Source organism: Channa argus, chromosome 14, assembly GCF_033026475.1.
Source record: "Channa argus isolate prfri chromosome 14, Channa argus male v1.0, whole genome shotgun sequence".
Classification (NCBI taxonomy): Eukaryota; Metazoa; Chordata; class Actinopteri; order Anabantiformes; family Channidae; genus Channa; species Channa argus.
Window position 1 is genome coordinate 15838702 of NC_090210.1, and position 20424 is coordinate 15859125.

Sequence of the window (20424 nt, forward strand, 5' to 3'; positions counted from 1 at the left end):
ATGTCTTATAAAAAGGTAACGCTAACAAATTCATGACATAAAACGTCCGTTCCACCAAGCTGCTGATGACGTCACAGACGCTGCGTCCATGTTTTGCTCGAGTTCGCAGACAGAGCCCCTGTGTCTTCACCGGGATTCTTCACTAGACGCCGTTGTGTAGCGTTCGGTGGTTAGTGGACATTTGACGGTAGTGTTGGACAGATGAATCGCGGCTGAAACCGGACAACCGAAAGAGGAGACGAGCATCCCGCAGTAGGAGCAGCTCCGGGATCAGAACGCAGTGTTGCTGTACCGCAGAGGTAACGTCTGGCAGCAGTAGCAACATTTTGTGTCACGGTTACCTGTCATGGCCCCCACATGTACTGAACACACCACTGATAAGTAATAGTACAAGTCCATAATTAGAAATTATACTAAGGGAAAACCTCATCTTAAATGTACTGTACCTTTCCTTCTCAAATCCTTAATGCATGTTTGGTCATGGTGATGCTTCATTCTTCAGGATTATACACTCACTCCTTAACGCACAGATCCAATCAAATGGCAGCAACTCAGTGCATTTAGGTGTGTAAGCCTGACCAAGTCAATCTGCTGAAGTTCAAACCGAGCATCAGAATGTGGAAGAAAAGGGATATACGTGACTTTGGTCTTGGCGTGGTTGCAGGTAGGTACCAGATGAGAATAGTAAGACTTCAACAGTAAGTCAAGAGAGAGAGTTTCTCTCAACACACAGCACATTCAACTTTGAAGCAGATGGGCTACAGCAGCAGAAAACCATACCGATCTCCCCCCCCCCCCACTTCAATGATAAACACATGATACAATTGCAATCAATCCTGGTATTAGCAAGCAAATACACTACAATTAAACAATTTTAACTTACAAAGAAGGGCCTTAAAGAAAAAGGTTAGTTAGAGGCTCGGCTGTTAATCAGCTGTGTCTTTAACATGAATTAACCGCTCAGAGTCTTGGCTCTTTGATTTTCTATCAGTGATGTATTAAACTTTCTTCATATAAAGTTTAATATAAATTCAGTCCTGTATGGGTCAAGCAAGTACTTGAAATTGGTATTGCCAGCTCATAATGGGCTCTTAAATATGTTTGATTCAGTCCTCTCACATTAAAAAAACTTTGGAAACCAAGAAATAGGGAAATTATTTTTGTAAACTTTTTCCACAACAAACCGCAAAATTTCCCTGCCCACACATGAACAGTCTAAGAGTTAAACTTAATTTAAAGCAAAGCTGCCTTTCATTGTAGTAATATTTATTGTAATTTCTATCAAGGTAAAATTAAAATACCAGTAAGTTGTTTAGTTGTCTGTACACTGTCTGTGCACAATGTCTACCAGTAGAATAATGATGGGTATTTATTAAACATGGCTCATGTTTTAAAAAACATTTTTAAACTTAGGCTGCACTGATGGAATTAAATCATAGCTTAAATCCGATTTTTTTTCCCAACTAATTCCATGCAAATGACAAGTAGTTACTGTGTGTGTATTTATATGTGCAGAACGATGTCGCTCTCGGAGCAGCTGCAGGAGGTTCGCAGTCGAGCTGAAGTGTGTCTGTACTCGGGTGGCAGGGTGGTGGAGGTCCGGGCTGGGGTCATGGCTATGGCTAATTTGCCCTTACCGCCCTGCTCCAAATATCATCACATCGCTGCAGAAACCATGGCGATAGAAAACAGCTTTGGTAGCAACAGAAAGGAGGTGAGAGTTACAGAGAGAGAGAGAGAGAGAGAGAGAGAGAGAGTGTATGTAGAGGATTCCGACCAGGAAGCACATACAGTATACATCTGTAGACTCAGACCAAGGTAAATACGGAATGTAGGTCACTTTTGGCTAAAACTGTCAAGTTTTCAGAAATGCCAGTTTCACAAAGCTAAAGTGTCCGGATGGTATGCAGTGAGAAAGCTGTAAACCCTTTTAACATATAATAAAAGTATAATCAGAAACTACAGATAAAACAATGTGACATTCGGAGCGGAACAAACAGCTGTACATTAGTGTGAGGGTAATCGCATGTTTCGCCTTCACTTTGAACATGAAACGTAAGGCTATTTTAGTTTGTGGCTAATTCTGCCGTTCTCTCTGCTTCCTCCTCAGACCCTTGCATCTCTGCAGCGCCTGTCTACAGCACTCAACATCCTGGAAAAGTACGGCTGTAACTTGACAAATCCCAACAGGCCCAAGTACTGGAGGACTGTGAAACATAACAACCCAGTGTTCAGGGCCACTGTTGATGCTATTCAGGTAATGGAAGACGAAAGGTTTCACTGTAAAGTGCTGCAGAGATCTCTGAAGTTTAGCAAATGGAATTGAAAGCAAAAAAAAACAATATGAAATAAAACATAAGAAAACTGATTAAACATACAAACCCTAAAGGCATATTGATTATGTGTTTAATCAGTCCACAAATGACCTGTGATCTTAAATTTAGAAAATAGACTCAATAGCATAACACCTTGTGCATCCATGTGGCACTAAGCAGTGATTGTACAGGGGTTGAGGGACCAGGAAGTCCTTCCAACTATTGATAAGTTGTTAAAATGTTTAACCAGCAGCACTCTAATTACATTCACCATAAAAAAAACTATTGATATCGATCGGTCATCAATAGCCCTACACAGAATGTGTGTTTTAGTGCAGTTCTTGGTGATATTGGAATGTCTTAACTCACATTTATTTACCAGCAATAAAGTCTAAAACATTAATGGTAGTAATAAGCCAAGAGTAATACATGGAGAACAGTTTGCAGAATATTTTTGTAACTTTACTTTCACCTGTTCCCAGGTTCTTATTGCAATTATACTAAATATTTACTGTTAGATCAGTAGACATGAAATCATGGCACCAGTAAGGAGTCAAGTTTAATTTGTCAGACACGTTTTGCCTCTGTCTTTCTGCATTTTTCATCATAGCCACTCTAAAGATGCTCTCGCTCGCTCTCTTATTATTCCTCCTTGTGTTTTGTCTTTTGCACGTAGCCAATGGGAAACGCACAGATCCTAGGTTTTTGTGTTTATGTATGGAAAAATCAACAACAATGAGAGACCACAGTTATCTCAGATGATAAAATCCAGCGTTTCTAATTCAAATCTCAAATGAGTTTGAAAAACTAACATAACCAGGATTAGAACATCCAGAATTACTCATTTGATCGTGGTCATGTATGAAAAACAGAGCCCTGATCTCTGTCCTTAGCTAAACTGTCCTGAATACTGCCAAGGCCTCTCCAAAACCACTCCCAAAGCTGTACTGAAACCTTTTCCAATGCTGTGCCAGCACTGTCTTCAGTATGTTCCTTTTGCTGTTAAGCACAGCTAATATGATCTGACACTAAAGTTGTATGTGATGGACCAAGCCTTTGTTCTTTCCACACCCAGGGAGGACGAGCAGTGCTTTGTCTCTACGGTTACTCCAATCAGCAGCCAGATGGACTCAGCTTCCCTGATGATGTCACAGACCCTGATGTGGGCCGTGTTGCTGCAGTAACACTAGAAGTGATGAGCCTGAGGATGGAGCTGGAAATGCTTATAAAGGTGTGTGTGTGTGTGTGAGTGTTAGTGTGTGTGTGTTTGCATGTACGTCTGCTTGTGTGTGCGCGCTGCTAAAACTCAACCCATCTTGAAACAAATGAACTCGGCCTTGATATCGAGCAGGTGCAAATAAAATCCCCTACTTAGTAATACTGACGTCTGAGTCATTTCATGCCCCTGCTCTGTTTTATTAGATGTGGATGTGTATGAGAAGTGTAATATACTTTATGAAATTAAAAGGGTTCCTCATGATGTTAATTGTTTTGATCCCAGGAGGGTCATCCCCACCCTGAGTTCTATGAGAGAATCATCCCGACACTGAGGCACAAGGTAGAATCCACCATCACATGTATAATCTATCGCAGTTTGATTTAAAGTACTTTTTTTTTTTTTGCTCGATTAAGCAACGCTTTTTTGATTGAGTCGGTGAAAATGGCAGTAGGTGACAAATTATTATTTGGGCTTTTTTGCAAGACAAAAAAATACTTCAGGTTTTGATACGATACCATAAGGGCACAGCAGAGGTGGGCCAGCTCTTTGAGCACCCCAGGAAATAACAAGGTTAGCACTTATGAGCAAAGTCAATTTAAAAAACACATTATTGTGTTACTGGGGGCTGGTGTGGATCCCAATCTCTGATGAAGCCATGTTACTGTTGTTACCGTTACTTTAAACTGAATGAACTATTGTGAAGTTGATGACCTTTAATGTTGACTCTTCTTTCCTCTCAGGATGTGGGTCTCAACACCGACGCTGTGGTCTACCACTCTTCCTCCACTTCATGCCACTCAGACGGTCAGACCAAGTCTCTAGCCTTCCCCCTCCACCATCACTCCTCCAGGGAGATCAGCCATGGCTCCTCCCTGTCCTCCAACCACCAGGGTCTCAGGTCCATTCAGATCTTTTCCACCTCCTCACACAAACACCCAGGTGCGAAGAGAATCTGATGTTTATGCATTGACCACCAGGTGATAATCTTTTCTTTCTGATCAATGCGGACCTGGCACTTTGCCGCCACACTGGTGGGTTCACTAGAACAGAGCACTTAGTTGGTCTTATTAGCTCACACAACAGTGGAGTCTTGATGTCAGTATATATACTTCTTTTTATTTAACATTTTTATAGTTTTGACACTAGTACTCCAGACTGACACTTCCTTTTCCTGTACCCTGACGACTTCCTCTGATCTAGACGTGTCCAGTTTGTGCTATGGTGATATTTTAAGGAGCTAAATTAACTTTGTATATAAGTTTAGGTTTCAAGTCTACAAATTCTTATAATTTGTATAAAACATATTTTGAAGAATCCATCAGTGAGTTACAGTAAGTAGAATGACTTTGCAAGGCTGTACAAGTCATCAGAAGTCATTGCCTGCAGAATAAAGTTTTCTCAATAGAAAGCAATGGATCTGTATGACTCTCTTGGAACTTTTTGAAACTAAATCAGTCATGTGATCTGCTAATTATCTTGACCTGGTGTTGCAGCTCTTCTGTCCGTAAATTTAGAGTTTTACGATTACAAACAGATTGGACAGAGGACAATGGCGTTCTCTGATCACCAAAAACCACACAAGACAAGACCACTGAGTAACCACTTAATATATTTTGCTATCCTTTCCACATTTTTTTGTTAGTTTTTACTTTTTTTATGGTGTACAAATTATCTTCAGAAGAAGCACTTTTTTAGTTTGTGATACACTTGAAACACTGTACTGTATAAAAAATGGGTCATAGTACTTGTATTATAACACAATGGAAAGTGCAGATTATGTAGTGAATTGATATTAATCATAGTAGAAAATAATGTGACAGTGTTTGGTTAAGTGTATTGTTATCTCTGTTTCAGGAAACTGCACTATCTGCGGAATATTCCGTATCTCTGCCCACTGTCTCACCTGCCTCCAGGGGCTTTGCGCTGAATGTGACAGGCTGTATCACTCCAACCCTGACAGAGCCAGCCACCGTCGAACAGCTGTCTCATCATCTAAAACCAGGAGCAACCACAGGTCAGGATTAAAATGCATGTCACTCAATGTGAAGTCATTGTTAACCGCAGGATTTTCTTAAACATTTTAAGTACTTAGGTCAAAGGTCTCAGCACTATTAATGCCTGGTTAAGGAAGCAGTGCCAAACTCAGGATTCATTTTGCCCTGAACAAGCTAAATCGGTCAAATGCTGTGGATTGCAGACAGTTAGGGCGGATCAGTGACAGATTAAGACATGGCGAAAGTCAGAACTGCATGCTGGGTATAAATATCAGAAGTACTACCCCCACCAACTGTGTTGAAATGGTGTAGCTACAGTAATTAATTTGATTTTGCTGTTCACTGAAGACATTTGGGTTCTGATGGTATCTGATGGTATTTATATCTGCAAGAAGCACATCTCATTACTACATAATGTACATCTGCTGTAAATAATTGTTTACATGGGGTAAATAATTATTGCTCATTGAATGAAAAACTGTTGTTGATTTAGTGTTGGTATAATTGTAATAGTCTTTGAAAAATGAAAACTAAAATATATAGTGCTTACTACTGTAGTGTTACAGCTGTATAAGCTGATGTAAAAGTATCTTATTGAAAAGTACATTATTGATTTTTGACCTTTGGAATTTTCACTTGCTAGAATGCTGGGGAAGTAAGTTGCTTGTCTGACTCTGGTTGGATCTGTGATTGACTCTCCCTTTTGAATTATTGGAAATTGATTTATAACAAAAAGAAACACTACAAAGGTACAGATAAACAGAGGGAGCAACCAAGAAGCTAAAGCAGAAATTAAAAGTAGCCACTAAACAATCCTTACACAAGATAGCGTTTCTTGTTGCTGGGGTTAGGGTTAGTTAACCCTAACTAATTGTGAAGGGTTTCATGCACCAAGACAATGATCCCAAACTTTACAAATTACTTCATCAGAGGGAAAATTTGAAATGTTTTTGACTATAGACAAGTGCAGGGGTTAATGTCAGGCAGTAGAACAGTAAAAAACATATGGTCAGAGATTGAAGTGAATTAGCCAGCCACTCTGTATAATGAATATCCTGTCTTGCAATTTGATAGACCAGCCTTACAGTCACTTCTGTCACATTTCAGTTCTTCTACCTGGCGTTGCCTTCACTGCACAAAAGTCAACTCTGTTCAGGATGTGCTGTGTGAAGAGTGTGAGCGCCCTCGCTTGGAACCAATCAACTCCAAAGCAGATGAATCTCAGCCTGCCACCACCACGGGTCTGTGTTTGACACTTTACCGGATCAGTGAGATCTAGCTAATCACTTTTAGTTTCCTCCTTGACATATAAAATGAGATAAAAATCAAGCTAGACCATACATATGTGTTTAGGAACGCCTGAAAACCAGTGTCAGTGAACATCGTTTGCATCTGCACCTTCGCATATTAGTTAAAACTCTACTTAGCAAAGAACCATGTATGAACAAGATTCAGAGACACTGCCACCTTCTACGATGTTATAACACAATTCACTATTGTAATTATCCTTGAAAATCTTTGAAATTATTAATACAAAGTTCAAAAGCCAATATCCATGAATGTATACAGGTTTATAGCCACGTATGCTGTCATCCATACAGCCTCTTTTTAGGGAAAGACTTGCTAATGTATTCTCTTTTTATTTACATTTTCACAAAGGATTGCATTTCAGTAATGCCTACTAAACCTATAGAGCCCTTCTGGTTTAACAGGCTAAGTGGCAAACCTCTAGGGGGCTTGAACCCATTACTTTCTTATGAGGCTTTTACTCTGAAAGGGCTAAGAATAGGAAATGAACAAAAATGTGTATGTTCATGCTTCTCAGATTGGCAGTGTAAGAGCTGTACCATGGTAAATGCAGCCAGTAGTATCCTTTGTGAGGTGTGTGAGAGACCTCGCCTGGCCACAAGACCTCCAGTGACCCCATCACATCCACCCACCACACCACCCAGACCACCAGCACCAGTACTGGGCATGCCCGGTGACCCTGACAGCCAGGTTTGAATTAGCAAGATGTTCATTAAACTTGTTTTTATCGATGGTTTAGACTGAAATATGTCAACAACTGATGCTTCCTGTGTAAATGATGGAAGACGAAATCCAAAGTTTCCATCTGTGCAAAATGTAATCTATATTGTCTAAAGTTGAAGCCACATACGCAGAATTCATTCGTTTAATAATATCATTGTATTGAGTCTTAACAGGAGGCCAAATCTCTGGTCTCCTGAGATCATTTTTCCAAAGTTTTTACTTCATTTTTTCGAAGTAAAAAAGTCACATTAGCTTCAGAAACACATTTGCATACATTTTTACACAGAACAAGAACTGCAGATTATTTTCAATTTAAAGCTTTAGGACTGTGTACCTACTCACTAACACATGGACTGGACAAACCAGAGTTTTTCTAGTTTTGAACTCTTAATAAATAATTCTTTGGGCTGATTTACTGGATTGTTTCTTAATAATCGTGTTTAATATTAGTGATATTACAGTACTTCCCACAGAAATACTAGTTCACAGTAGGTTTCATGTAGCATATCTTCATGTGTCAAATACAGTTTTGCTCAAATGTCAATGTCACTTTTAATGACTACTGCAGTGTTACAATTGTTCAATCTCTACATTACAAACATTTTCAGTACTCAGTAGAGAATCCTTTTGCAGTTATGTCCCGCTGCAAACATGATGTATAGCCAGACACCCGCTTTTCGCAGTATTCCTGAGGAATGGGCTCCAGTTCATTAGTGTTCTTGGGTTTGCATGCTAAATCCCACCAGAGATTTTGTAAGGGGTTCAACCCAGATGACTTTGATGGCCAGTCTAATCTAAGACTTCTTCTGTAACCAAGAATTGGTTTGCTTTGTATAGAACTACTGGGTTACAGCTGTGCCAGGAAATATTGTGCTGTGGTGCATTGTTACAGACTGTATTTCTCAATGGAACTTTAAAGAAGGTTATGAGGACTTGAAATTGTGTAGTGGAAAGTGTTTTCTCTAACAGGCTGTTGTTAAATCCCCTCGCCCCCCACAATTCAGATAATTTGGTTATTCACCTAAATCCACTTAATTTTTTATCATTTAAGTGACTTTGGATGTGACTAAGAATTATCCTCTTTCTCTCTCTCTTTCTGTCTTTCTCTCTCTGATCAGTGGGTATGTCAGTTCTGTACCTATCTGAACTACTCTCCTGCTACAGTGTGTGAGATGTGTGACCTGGCTCGTCCAGAGCCTGCACTCATGCCTGTGAAGCTTCGCCCTCCTTCTCCTGTCAGACGGGTCCCCGCCCTACCAGTGAAACCCAAAGAGCCCCCTCATGAAGACCTAGATATCTGGAGGCAGAGGCTGATGAAGGAGGAAGGACTGAAACTGATACAACTGATTAGAGCAAGTCACCTTCCTACACCTGTCATTATCTGGAGATCTAGACTACATAGTTGTTTATATTCCAGTTTATATGTCCTTTATGTCTGTTCCAGGATGGTGAGAAGAAAGGTGTGAGTCCTGAAGAGGTGTACACGAGCATGAAAGTGGCTGGAGACAGCAGCATTGTGCCCTGCAAGTGGTTAAAGACAGAGCTTCCTTTGCTGTTAGACCAGATCAGGATGTTGGTGGCAACATCATCCCTTCAGTATATTTCTGACAAGACCACACCCGAGCACACAGTCAGTATGCTTTGCACACAGTACAAATATGTTTTATACTCTGGCTGCTGCTTTTAATGGTGTTTTCTGTTGTTGATTGATGGTCCTCCCAACACAGAACAGGTCAAGTGAAGGTCTTACTGAGGTATCTAGGAAAGAGGTGGACGGCTCAGAAACTGAAAGTGTGATCCAGCTCTCCAGAGCAGAGGCCAAGCAAGCCTGGCTGACAGCTGGAGGTGACACAGAGAGAGCTGCTAAGCAAGCTCTCAGAGACAGACTTGCCAAGGTGACAAATGCAGGGTAATATTCCACAAGTCTTTTTTTTTTTTGTCTGGAGATGCTATCACTATTTTCTTTCATCTTACACTGTCAGGTTAAGGAGCTGTGTGCTCTGGGATTTAGTGATAAGGCTCGTTGTCATGACGTTTTGAGGCAGAGTGGGGGTGAGGTGAGAGGTGCCCTGGTCTTGCTGCAGCGACCCCTCCTGGAACCCTTCCACAAGCGTATTTGGAGTGACAAGCCTGAGTCTCCTGTAGATATTCATCATCCTGACAAACAGGTGAGTCCAGACACCAGGACTCAGTCCAGTCAGTGAAAAAGTTCAATCCTCAACCATTTTAATAGGGTTGTCACCATGATCTTACACCCACATGCTCCACTACCTAAACACCTAAGCCCGACTTGAATTTATCATTTGGCTGGTTCAGAAAATAATGACGTGTACAGTACATTCATCTAAGTATGGGTGAGACTGTGTGTCGGCTGTGTAAAACACCACAGAAACATTTTTAGAAAGTCTTGCGATTGAATGGTTGTTACCATGGTTTTATAGCCACCTGCTATTAGATGATTAAAATCGATGGACAAATGGTTATGTGGTGGCATTTGTAGTTAAATAGGACAGAAGCGAGAGTGGTAGTCGGAGAAGTAATACATCTTTTTTTATGCATTGTTTTTATCTGTTTGTCCCAAAATGTCTTTCCTACATTTTGTCTTGGACTACAGAGATCGTATTGGTGGAACATATGCTAGGTTGGTATAGCTGGTAAAATGTGTAAAGGTTGTCTTACGTAGTTCCCTTTTTTCTCTTGCAGCGTACATGTCGGAGGTTACTGGCGGTGTATGATCTTCCCAGCTGGGGCCGCTGTGAGTTGGCGCTGTCACTGCTTCTGGAGCACAGTGCCCCCTATTCCCTGGAAGATGTAGTGCAGGCTGTAAAAGAGTCGCACGACAGGGAGTTTATCAAGAGAGTGCTGGCTAAAGAGTGTCCCATATGCCTTTCTGTCTTCCCCCACAGCAAGGTACTGAAACACTATGGGTACTATGGGTTAGCAGAACCACAGCCCTGTATACCTTACATCCCTTTGTCACCCTCTCTCCTGCCTCAGATGCAGTCTTTAACATCATGCCAGTGCTCAGTTTGCTGTGGTTGCTTCCAGCAGCACTTCACCATAGCTGTAAGAGACAAACACATCAGAGACATGGTGTGTCCAGTCTGTTGGGAGCCTGATATCAATGACCCTGAACACCTCAACAGCTACTTCTCCACCCTGGACATCCAGGTAGGGAACCAGATAAATGAAAGAGGTAATAAGGGAGGAAGGTAGGGTCTAACCAGCAGTGTCAGCACATCTCGTGGGCTAATGTTGGTGCCCTTGCACAGAAAAATGAGTCCTTCTGGGTTAGGTTGGGATGTTTTGTATTTTTGCAAAAAATCGGAAATTGTGGTGAAATTACATGGAGGGTTTTTGTTGCTGTCAGCCAATTCATTTGTAGGTTTGTGAAATGTACAGAGGCTTTCATTTATGACAGTCATAAATAGTGAAAATGGGTACACATTACCTAGTATTATTCTTATGCTACTAGGAAAACACAACTAGTAGCAAACCACATCACCCCAGACTTTTCATAATGCATCTTGATTACTTTCATTAGATCTTTGCTGCCTGGATAACTGTCCAGCTCCACATCTCCAACAAAGCTTACAGATAAACTTCATGACTAAGTAGCACTAGCCATGTCAAGTAAGATGAGCTTTATGGTGGGGTGGTGCATAAATGGGTTTTTGCATTTCTTAAACCACCTTCTAGAAGCAGTGTTTCTATGCTGACTTGCTGCCTTTCAGGCATTCATTTGGTTGTATTGTTGTATAATGTGCTTCAGCTACGAGAGTGTCTGGAGCCAGAAGTCTATGAACTGTTCCATAAGAAGCTGACAGAACAGGCTCTAATCAAGGATCCCAAGTTCCTCTGGTGTTGTCATGTGAGTCAAAAATCTGGTGAACAAAACGAAGTAAAAAAAAAAAATATATATATATATATATATTCTGAGTATATTTTCTGTATTGGGGAGGGTTGCGTCAGGAAAGTTATCCTGCGTAAAAACTGTGCCAAATCAACATGCAGCCTAATGATCCGCTGTGGCAACTACAAAAAAAGGGGATATATTTTCTGTGTTTAGACTTTGAGCAGTGGGATTAAATAGCTCTATCCACTTGTTTGGGTTAGAGATGTCTTATCAGATATGCAGCAGTATCAGGGCTTTTTTTGCTGGAAAAAAGCTGATCCAATTTTTTAGTAAGTTTTTATTGCATTTAAGCAGATTCAATGAGGCTCTGAGCAGTTCTGTAACACAACTGAGCTGTGGACTGTACAAGTCCGTGCATTTATCCGTGACATGGAGACGACCTAATTGCTTTGTTAATTCAAAGATCGCAACAGTAGCAAGCGAGAGACCTTCATACTGCATCTTTGCTCATCAAACACTTTCTTTTTTGTCTTTCAGTTCTCTATTATTAAATGTAGCCAATTAACTGATAGACATGTCCTCTCAAAGCTGAATGACATGTTATTCCTTTCTGCTGTTGCCTCTTCTCAGTGTTCATACGGGTTCATCTATGATGGAGACCAGCTGAAGGTCACTTGTTTTCAGTGCCGCAACAGCTTCTGTGCTCAGTGTAAAAAGCCTGTAAGTATTCTGTGTATAAAATATAATATAAATGACTTCAGGGACATCAGGATTTTCTATATTCATAATGCAAATCATAGTTACTGTGTAATGTTAATAATGTGTGGCATAAGCCAAACATTTTAGTCCCTGTTAATGAGGGAACGGACAGGCAGTTACAGTGGACAATACAGTAAGTGTGTGTCTCTATTGTCTCTGCAGTGGGAGTCTCAGCATGCAGGCCTGTCCTGTGAACAGTACCAGTCATGGAAAAGAGAGAATGATCCAGAGTATCAGAAGCAGGGTCTAGCTGGCTACCTTAGAGACAACGGCATCAGTGAGCGCACACACATTGTACAACATTAGTATCTGACCGCAGTTGTTGATGGTAATACAGACATGGCTAAAAGTCTTGGTACTTTCCACTTAAAAAAGAAATGACACTTTTCTCTGGAATTATTTAATAACCTATTTCTTTCACTCAACTGAGTGCTCCTGTCTGCACGCCTTTGTTACACACACGAAAAGTTGGAGAAGCCAAATTAGAAACCTGGTTACAGGTATACGTGGCCAATAAATCTTTGAGAGTTCCTTCTCTTGAAAGCTGATATCTTAGTTCATGCTAGTGCGAAACCTGATTTTTCTGTAATTCTAGCGTGGGATTATTGAAATCGTGTGTACCTGTTATTCTACTACTTGTGCAGGGGTTAAAAGGCCTGCGTTAGGCTTTACTGTATATATTGTACCTAAAACAGAAGGCTGTCACTTTGAGATGAGATTGTGGCCAATGAGGTCATATCTCTGGTGAAGTGACAGCTTTTCAGCAGCTTCCAGTATTTGAGTTGATTTCAGCAGTTTTGTCTGCACAGCCTGCTCTGTATTAGTGCAGTACTGATATTTAGCTGTAATCAAACAATGTATTCAATCATCCACCACTGTACTGTAACATAGCTGTGTAATCAGATTGTTTAAAGTCTACAGATGTAAGGGTCCACACAGGCCTGATCATACGAGGCCAGGGGATTGGTATTTGGTGAAATGTAAGGGTAATTTATCTAATTCGGATTCAGCCCACAGTGATCCCCACCTGTCTTTCTAGTGAGGCAGCTGGCCTTTATTTTGACCTTACTAAGGAGTTATGGGCTGAAACTTTCACAACATCTGCTTGTTAGTACATAAGAGCATCTGGTTAATGTTTTAACACTCACATCTTGCCTGTCCCCCCCCCCCCAAGCGTGTCCCAACTGTCGCTTCCAGTACGCACTGTCTAAAGGAGGCTGCATGCATTTCTGCTGCTCACAGTGCCGTTACCAGTTCTGCAGTGGCTGCAACAACCCTTTCCACACCGTAAGTCTGAAACACACTGTAGCCCTGAGCATGGTGTTTTATCAAGACTAGTAGAGACACAATTTTCTTTTTTAGAACAAATATCTGTTAAAATATTGGACTGATTAACACTGTTGACATGTAGATTATACAGAACATAAGATAAAGGAGAATAAGAAATAAGAACCTGCAATGAACCTGTTAGACTGATTCGAATCACAGCCTGGTTCTCTCTGAGAGACTTCATGGTTCATCTTTTCTGAATGGTCGATGCAGGTTTTTCCAATAGGAGACAACTTGTGAAATTTAGAAATGCACATTCAGTGAGAATGCATCCAAAGGTCACCACAGAGGTGAACATTTGTCATTGTTGTTGATCTGAGTGAGAAACAGACATCTCCTCTTCCCCTGACTTCACTTCAGACCTGTGCAGTGGATGAGTGCAGTGTAACTGGACTGCATGCCCATCATCCCAGAGACTGCCTCTTCTATCTGAGAGACTGGGAGCCTTCCAGACTGCAGGCTTTACTGCAGGTGCACACAAGCATACATGCAATGTGACTGTAAAGTGGATTTGTTTTTGAAACACATTAATGTAGGTAACCAGTGTTCTTTTTTTCTTTGTGACTCACAGAAAAGTGGAGTTGTCTTCAACACTGAGCCCCCTCCTGGAACGCAGACAGGTGGGCCAGGAACCCATGCACATGTTTAAAATTTAAAACTCAGACAGACTTCTTTTTAAAGCTGTCTGAGATTCTTAGTCATCACCTTCTTGATTATCCCAAAGCTGCTACAGGTTCTTAAAGATGTTTTATCCAGAAAGTTTTAGTTCTGACTGACTTGTTGGGTGTCCTAGGTATTTAACCTCTGTGGAGTCAGTAAGTCTCTAACATCTTCAGGGCAAATTTGGATTGTCAGTGACCCTAATGACACATACGATAGTGGGCTGGGACAACAATCCAACAATGCGGCACAAAACCAATCACCAGGAAACACTGTAGACAAACGTTTACTTGCCACAGGCAAGCGTTAATGTCAAGCCCTGTATAAGCCTAGTGTTTAAAGTAGAGAGTGTTCACCTCCTGAATCCTCAGTTACTCTCTGTCCTTCTGTCTCTTTGTCAGGACTGTGTGGAGTGATAGAGCAGAAGGATGAGGGAGGACAGCAGACAGACTCAGCCTGTGGAGCTCAGACCCAACCTGGACATGCTGGACTCTGCGAGTATGACTATTTCATAGTACTTCATCATTTGTCCCTATCTAGAACCAAGGAAGCAGGTTTAATTTAAATAAGACACATGTAGCTCTACAGCATTATGGTTCACTATGCGGAGTCACTAAAGCTACCAAAGAGTCACTTGTTCACCTATGCTGGACCCCACCTTTCAGGGACTTTTATAATACTTACCAGAGAGATCTGGCCCACAAAACTTATGAAGCGTATCTAAAAATATATTACTTCAGTCAGCTGCTCACTGGAACAGTTTTTTTTAAACACTACCTGACTAAATGTATTTAAGTCAGAGGAATGAGGACTAAGAAAGTTCTTGAATGACATTTATTAACATAATGTGCAAGACTGAAAAGTGTGAGAGGTCTTTAGTGTTTAGACTCAATTGTAAAATCATTTTGATTATTGGATGTCAGGCCATGAGTAGTTCAGGAACATCCCATGATGGAGTCTAGACACTGGTAATGGGGGTGAAGAGGTGATGTCTAAGATGTGGATGGAGGAGGAAGTTAATGGGCATTGGTGAAGAAGACACTAGCGGTGAATGTGGTGGAGGAAGACTTCATCCACCTAACAATGAAATGACACCTGACAGTAGCAGAGACAGGAACAGATTAAAGTTTGACAGCTATTAGGCGATTGGAGACTGTGGCAAAAACTGATTGCATAAAAGAAGAGCTCAATGCCTTCAGTCACTTGATTGAGTTGGACTTAAAGAGTCTTGGGTCTTCCTGATTGAACGTTTGCTATAGCTTCTTCAGCCAAATTAATAGAATCACTGACATCCGAGTTGACCAACTATGATAAAGAGTGGCACCTGTCAGTGGGTGGGATATGTTAGGCAGCAAGTGAACACTCAGTTCTTAAAGGCGATGTGCAGGAAGAATGGGCTGTGTCTAAGTATCTCAGTAACTTGGATGAGATCAAATTGCACTAAATAACTAGGTCAGAGCATCTTCAAATCAGGAGGTCGTGTGTGTTTCTGGTCTGCAGTGGTCAGAGGAAGGACAAACCGTAATCCAAAGGTCACTGATGCGTGTGGTGAGCAAAGGCAAAGCACCTGCTTTGGTCTTAGTGAAAAATGCAATGTAGGTGTAAAGCCAATTTCTGATGAAAGCCTACCTTAACACTTGATGGTAAGTAAAATAATATTATGCCGCATATCAATGGCCAAAAAAAGCCCAAAAAAGATAACACAAGACCACAATTTCCCTTCCCACAAGGACCCATCTCATTTTAATTTCTTACACCAACAGTTCATAGGTTTGTCATTAGTTCTAGCAGCATTGTGTTAACATCTGGTTGTGCTGGTTTCTAGGAAGCATTACAGGGAGTACCTGGTCAGCCTGATCAACAGCCACTCCATTGACCCGGCCCCCCTGTACAGCTCAAACGAGCTCCTGCTGGCCTGTAAGAGGTACAAGGTGGAGGACACCCGCAGGGATGGAGACGACAGCTTTGCCTGCTACAGTAGACTGCTCAAGGTCTGTGTTTGTGTGTCTGTCTGTGTATGCATGGGTTTGATAAATTGATAAATGTGTCATGCTTGTGATGGTGAGCTTTACCACGCTGCCACCTCTCTGTGCTCCATGCAGAAACTGATGGATGAAGTGCCGCTCGGTGACAAGGTGCCAAGGAAGAAATGATGAATGTCCCACTTCCTCTTTGCTGCAGTGATGATGTCACCAATTTATCTCAAAATTAAGGAGACTTAATGTCAACTGTAGGTAAAAGTTAAGTTAATGTTAATGGTGTAAATACAGGAGTGCATTAGTATCATTTCGTCAGTGACATAGTTTACAGGGCTCTAAATGAGATCTCTGCTGCCTGTCACATATGGCAACAGCTCTGAAGAGGTATTTATTGGCACGAAAGGAAAATTAATTAGGAATTTATTGCAGATATCAGACTTTGCAGCCAGTATTTTGAATGTAACATCAGAAAATAGGTTTGTCAGTCAAATAAAGTGTACACCTGCACACATGCCCTTCGAAGAACTGAAGCTGCATTGATCTGAACAGAACAGTATAGAAATCTTTAAGATTCTGTACCAGTGTACCATAATCTAAACACTGCTTCTATTACTAAAAGTATTTTTTTCTATGATTTGAAATCCATGAGACAAAGTGTAGCATTGGAAGAAAGGCTCAATTCAAAAAGTCAAAAAGTCAAAAACACCAGGGGTGCTCAGACTTTGGCATACAGCTGTACATTGTATATTTGTATCTGTGATGCAGCGCACACAGGGGGGCTGGATTCCATGTATTTCTAATGTCATTACATTGGAAAGCATGGGGAGTCTACTGGTATATGAGCTTGCATGTGTGGGCATGTCGCTCTCTATTACATGTCAGTGTAATCTCCCTGGTTCGGACCCTATACTGTAGACATGGCCGGATTTTGTTTTATCTGATTTGCAGCTTTTAGTCTGATCCTCAGAACTTAACTCAATCTGCAATATGCTAGCATTGCAGTAGAGGTTACCATGGTGATCTGCCCTGGTTAAAAGTGAGCCAAAATCGGAGGTAAGATTGAACATTGCCACTTATCACGCTCTATGATCCAAGCTGCAGGTGCTGGGTTACAGTATCATACTGTAAAATTCCGTGCTTACTAGACCATTCGCATTTTCATTGCCTGTAAAATAAATACTGCAATTGAGCATGTTTTATACTTGACATGTGAGTTTTGCATCACTTTACACACATTAACATAATTGACTAATGGATTTTGTCTTGCATTGAGTGCTGCAGATAAAGTCTCCAACTAACAAGGCGAACTTGCTTAATCAAACTAATTTGTTAATGTGAAGTGTCATTATTAACGCAGGAGATTAGCCAATTTGATGAGTGTGAACCTGAGTGGAAAGTGCTGATGGTGTAAAAACTAAATGCAATTTTTACAGCTGCTCGGTTTGGATGGTTGTTTTAAATAAAATGATTGATGGAACTGACAAGTGTAAACCCAACTCTGAGTGAATGATGTCTTCTGTAGTATGATAAAATAAATGTTAATAATTAGTAATTAGTTAATAATAATCAGACATGTCATTAATGAGGTCATGAATTGCTGCGCCGAGGATAAATATCACTAAACTGTATGAAAAAAGTTCTGTCAAACTCTGCACATATAGCGGAAACAGGAAGACATACAAAGGATAAATGAACCCCGTCAACAGTGCAATTACATTTTTATGGCAGCGCTGTTTGATTTTATTGTATTTTAGTGCCCGGGTGCCACTGTTATTATGTCTGTTATTCTGTCTGTCTGTTTGTTTCTCTGGACATGGCCAAATAAAACTCATCTGCTGCAGGTTGTGTGTGATCCCAGTACATTTAATATGACCAGCACAGACAGGTTAACAGACAGTGTTTCCCGACTAAAAGCATTTTCATGTCAAAGTTGAAAAAATCTCCAAAGTAATCTAAAGGATTAAAATATGAGATTGAGATGAATTATGTTAAAAGGGGTAAAAACTCATGCAAATAATTTTCTTGCAATCCTTGCTGATGCAGACAGTTTCAAAATTAACACAGGTAAATTCAACACAAAACAAGACAAAAGGTGAAAACTCCCAAGCTACAGTGATACTTTGTAGTCACTGTAGGTTTAGGACACACCATAATGGAATTATTTTGGCTGTTGCATAAAACTCAAAAAATTAAATTGTACAAAAAACTTTAAAGGGTATGAGTGATGTTGGGTGCAATGTTACTAATACCATAATTTTTCATATTAGTAGGATGAGAACATACAGTAGTATAATTTATTTTTATAATAATGTTTTTAGTTCATTGCTTGCTTTTATCTGTGGCATGGTTGCTTCAGACAGATCCTTTCACTTTTTGCACATTTTACTGTCTTGTAAATTTATTGCTTATATGAAATGGAAAAGCATTTCCTTCATTGCAGCCTCGTGTCACTTGTTAGTGTGACATCATATGCCAGTCCTATATGACTCATGCTTTATTTATGTTTCATTGCTTCGGGTCCTGCCACAATCACAAGCTCATATTCGTGATTAGTGATGAATCTTAGTTATTCTGTTGTCTCTGGTTCAAGCTGCAGCAAAAAGACACATTATACAGAAATATTCAATAAAGATATTCTGTAATTTTAAATGTGGGCAGTGATATAAACTTTAAAGATGTTTTTTTTCTTAGGTGTTTAGGGTCTTTCGCCCACTTCATTACCTGCTTCTTCTGAGATTCAGCGGGTGGACAGTCACGCTGACATTATCCTGGAAGGCCCCTTGCTAAACCTGGAACTTCATTTACCCCTCTACAATGGCAAACAGCCAGAGAGGCAGCTATGCCTTGAATCATGACTCTCTGTCCACATGATGTTTTTACACCATACATAGTGCTGTGTGTTCTTCCTGAACAGTTCGACCACAGTAATTTGATGCTGGAACAGCAACTGGACTGATAAATTCTTTGACATTAATTTGACTAAAATTGAAAAAGGTTTACAAAGAATCTCTAACCGACTGATTTAGCTCTGGTTTCACTGATTTGACTCCTTGACCCTGATCTGCATTCATGGATAATGGAGTTACCCAGATTAGAATATTTATGGTTTAACACAGGTAATAATTATTTGGTTCTTCATATTGGGATTTTAATCTGTATTTAAATATTATCTTTAGTTGTTGTCATAGCAACAAATCTTGAACCTGCAAAACAGCATGGTTATTTTCTGGGAGCTGGATCATAATCCAGAAATTTTAGGATGAATATTATTTACTTTCAGATACAAATGCAGCACCCAATAATGATCATCATGATTTAATTACACATACCCATACACAAACATATCTAAAACTGAATAATAATTTTCACAATAACTGAGCGAAAATAGATAAATTCAAATATAAGATTATAAAATGTGAAATCAATGGAAAGTTTTTGTTAATGTCATTTATGAAAAATAAGTGAAAGTGGAAGTTCTTGTGTAATTATGTGAGGGGAAAAAGCAGGGTTTACATATTTTTATTAAGAAAGAAAGGTTTTTGTAGCATTTTGGGGCCAAGGCGATTTCTACCTGAGACCAGTTCTCCTGCTTTGGAAAAAGGTACAGGTGAGGTGGGAGTACATCAGTTTTTTAAAGCAAGATTATTATGATGATGATGATGATGACGAAACAAAAACGTATACAAGCAGCACTTAAACAAAATCTTCTCTCCTCCTCTCAGCACAAATACAGTCAAAAGTAGCGCTTCCCGATACAAACAATTTGCCGCGTCACGATGTAGCAGCTGTATCAGTCACGTGATTTGTCTTAACGCGATACATCCATCGATACAGGTTTTCGCTCTTTGTTCGTGATACACGCTTCAGTATTGTTTGACCCATCACTGACTCGGGACTATTCTTCACCTTATCTCTTGGTGTGATCTTTCTGTCCTGGTGAGCATGAATTAATCATGTTCTACTTCCCCTTGTATGTGTCCTTTTTTACACCACATGTAGTGCTGCAAAAGGGAATTTCGTAAATCATGACATTCTCTTTGTAGAAAATGCTCATTTTCTATTTTATACCAGCAACTTGTTTAGAAAGATTTAGGACAGAAGCAAGAACAAACTGGAAAAGGGTTTAATGATTAAAAATACATCTGGTAGAACATCTCACATGTTAAATGTTAACAGGTCAGCACCACGATTGGGGATATAAACAACTTCACAGAGAAGGTGAATGAGGTTTCTAACTCTTTAAAAGACTACGGTAGCACTGCATTACAAATGTACAACACTC

The 20424-nt window shown here is 40.3% G+C and overlaps 1 protein-coding gene across 2 annotated transcripts; it reads left to right on the plus strand.

Moving 5' to 3' along the window:
* The first annotated feature begins 34 nt into the window (after positions 1-34).
* Positions 35-19515, plus strand: rnf31 (ring finger protein 31). 2 transcript variants are annotated; one of them, XR_010910565.1, is made up of 25 exons: positions 35-299; positions 1516-1714; positions 2111-2257; positions 3391-3546; positions 3817-3873; positions 4275-4473; positions 5389-5548; positions 6636-6769; positions 7354-7526; positions 8678-8911; positions 9004-9189; positions 9287-9454; positions 9542-9727; positions 10263-10469; positions 10557-10730; positions 11332-11430; positions 12046-12135; positions 12337-12451; positions 13349-13461; positions 13864-13974; positions 14075-14123; positions 14565-14661; positions 15989-16154; positions 16266-16393; positions 18834-19515. XR_010910565.1 is itself a non-coding variant. In XM_067474071.1 (24 exons), the coding sequence occupies exons 2-24, from the start codon at positions 1520-1522 to the stop codon at positions 16314-16316; spliced, it is 3267 nt and encodes a 1088-aa protein (XP_067330172.1). In that variant the 5' UTR covers positions 35-299; positions 1516-1519; the 3' UTR covers positions 16317-18705. The 2 variants fall into 2 exon arrangements, 1 of the variants encoding a protein (XP_067330172.1); XM_067474071.1 differs by lacking the exon at positions 18834-19515 and having other exon boundaries at positions 16266-18705.
* Positions 19516-20424: the final 909 nt, after the last annotated feature.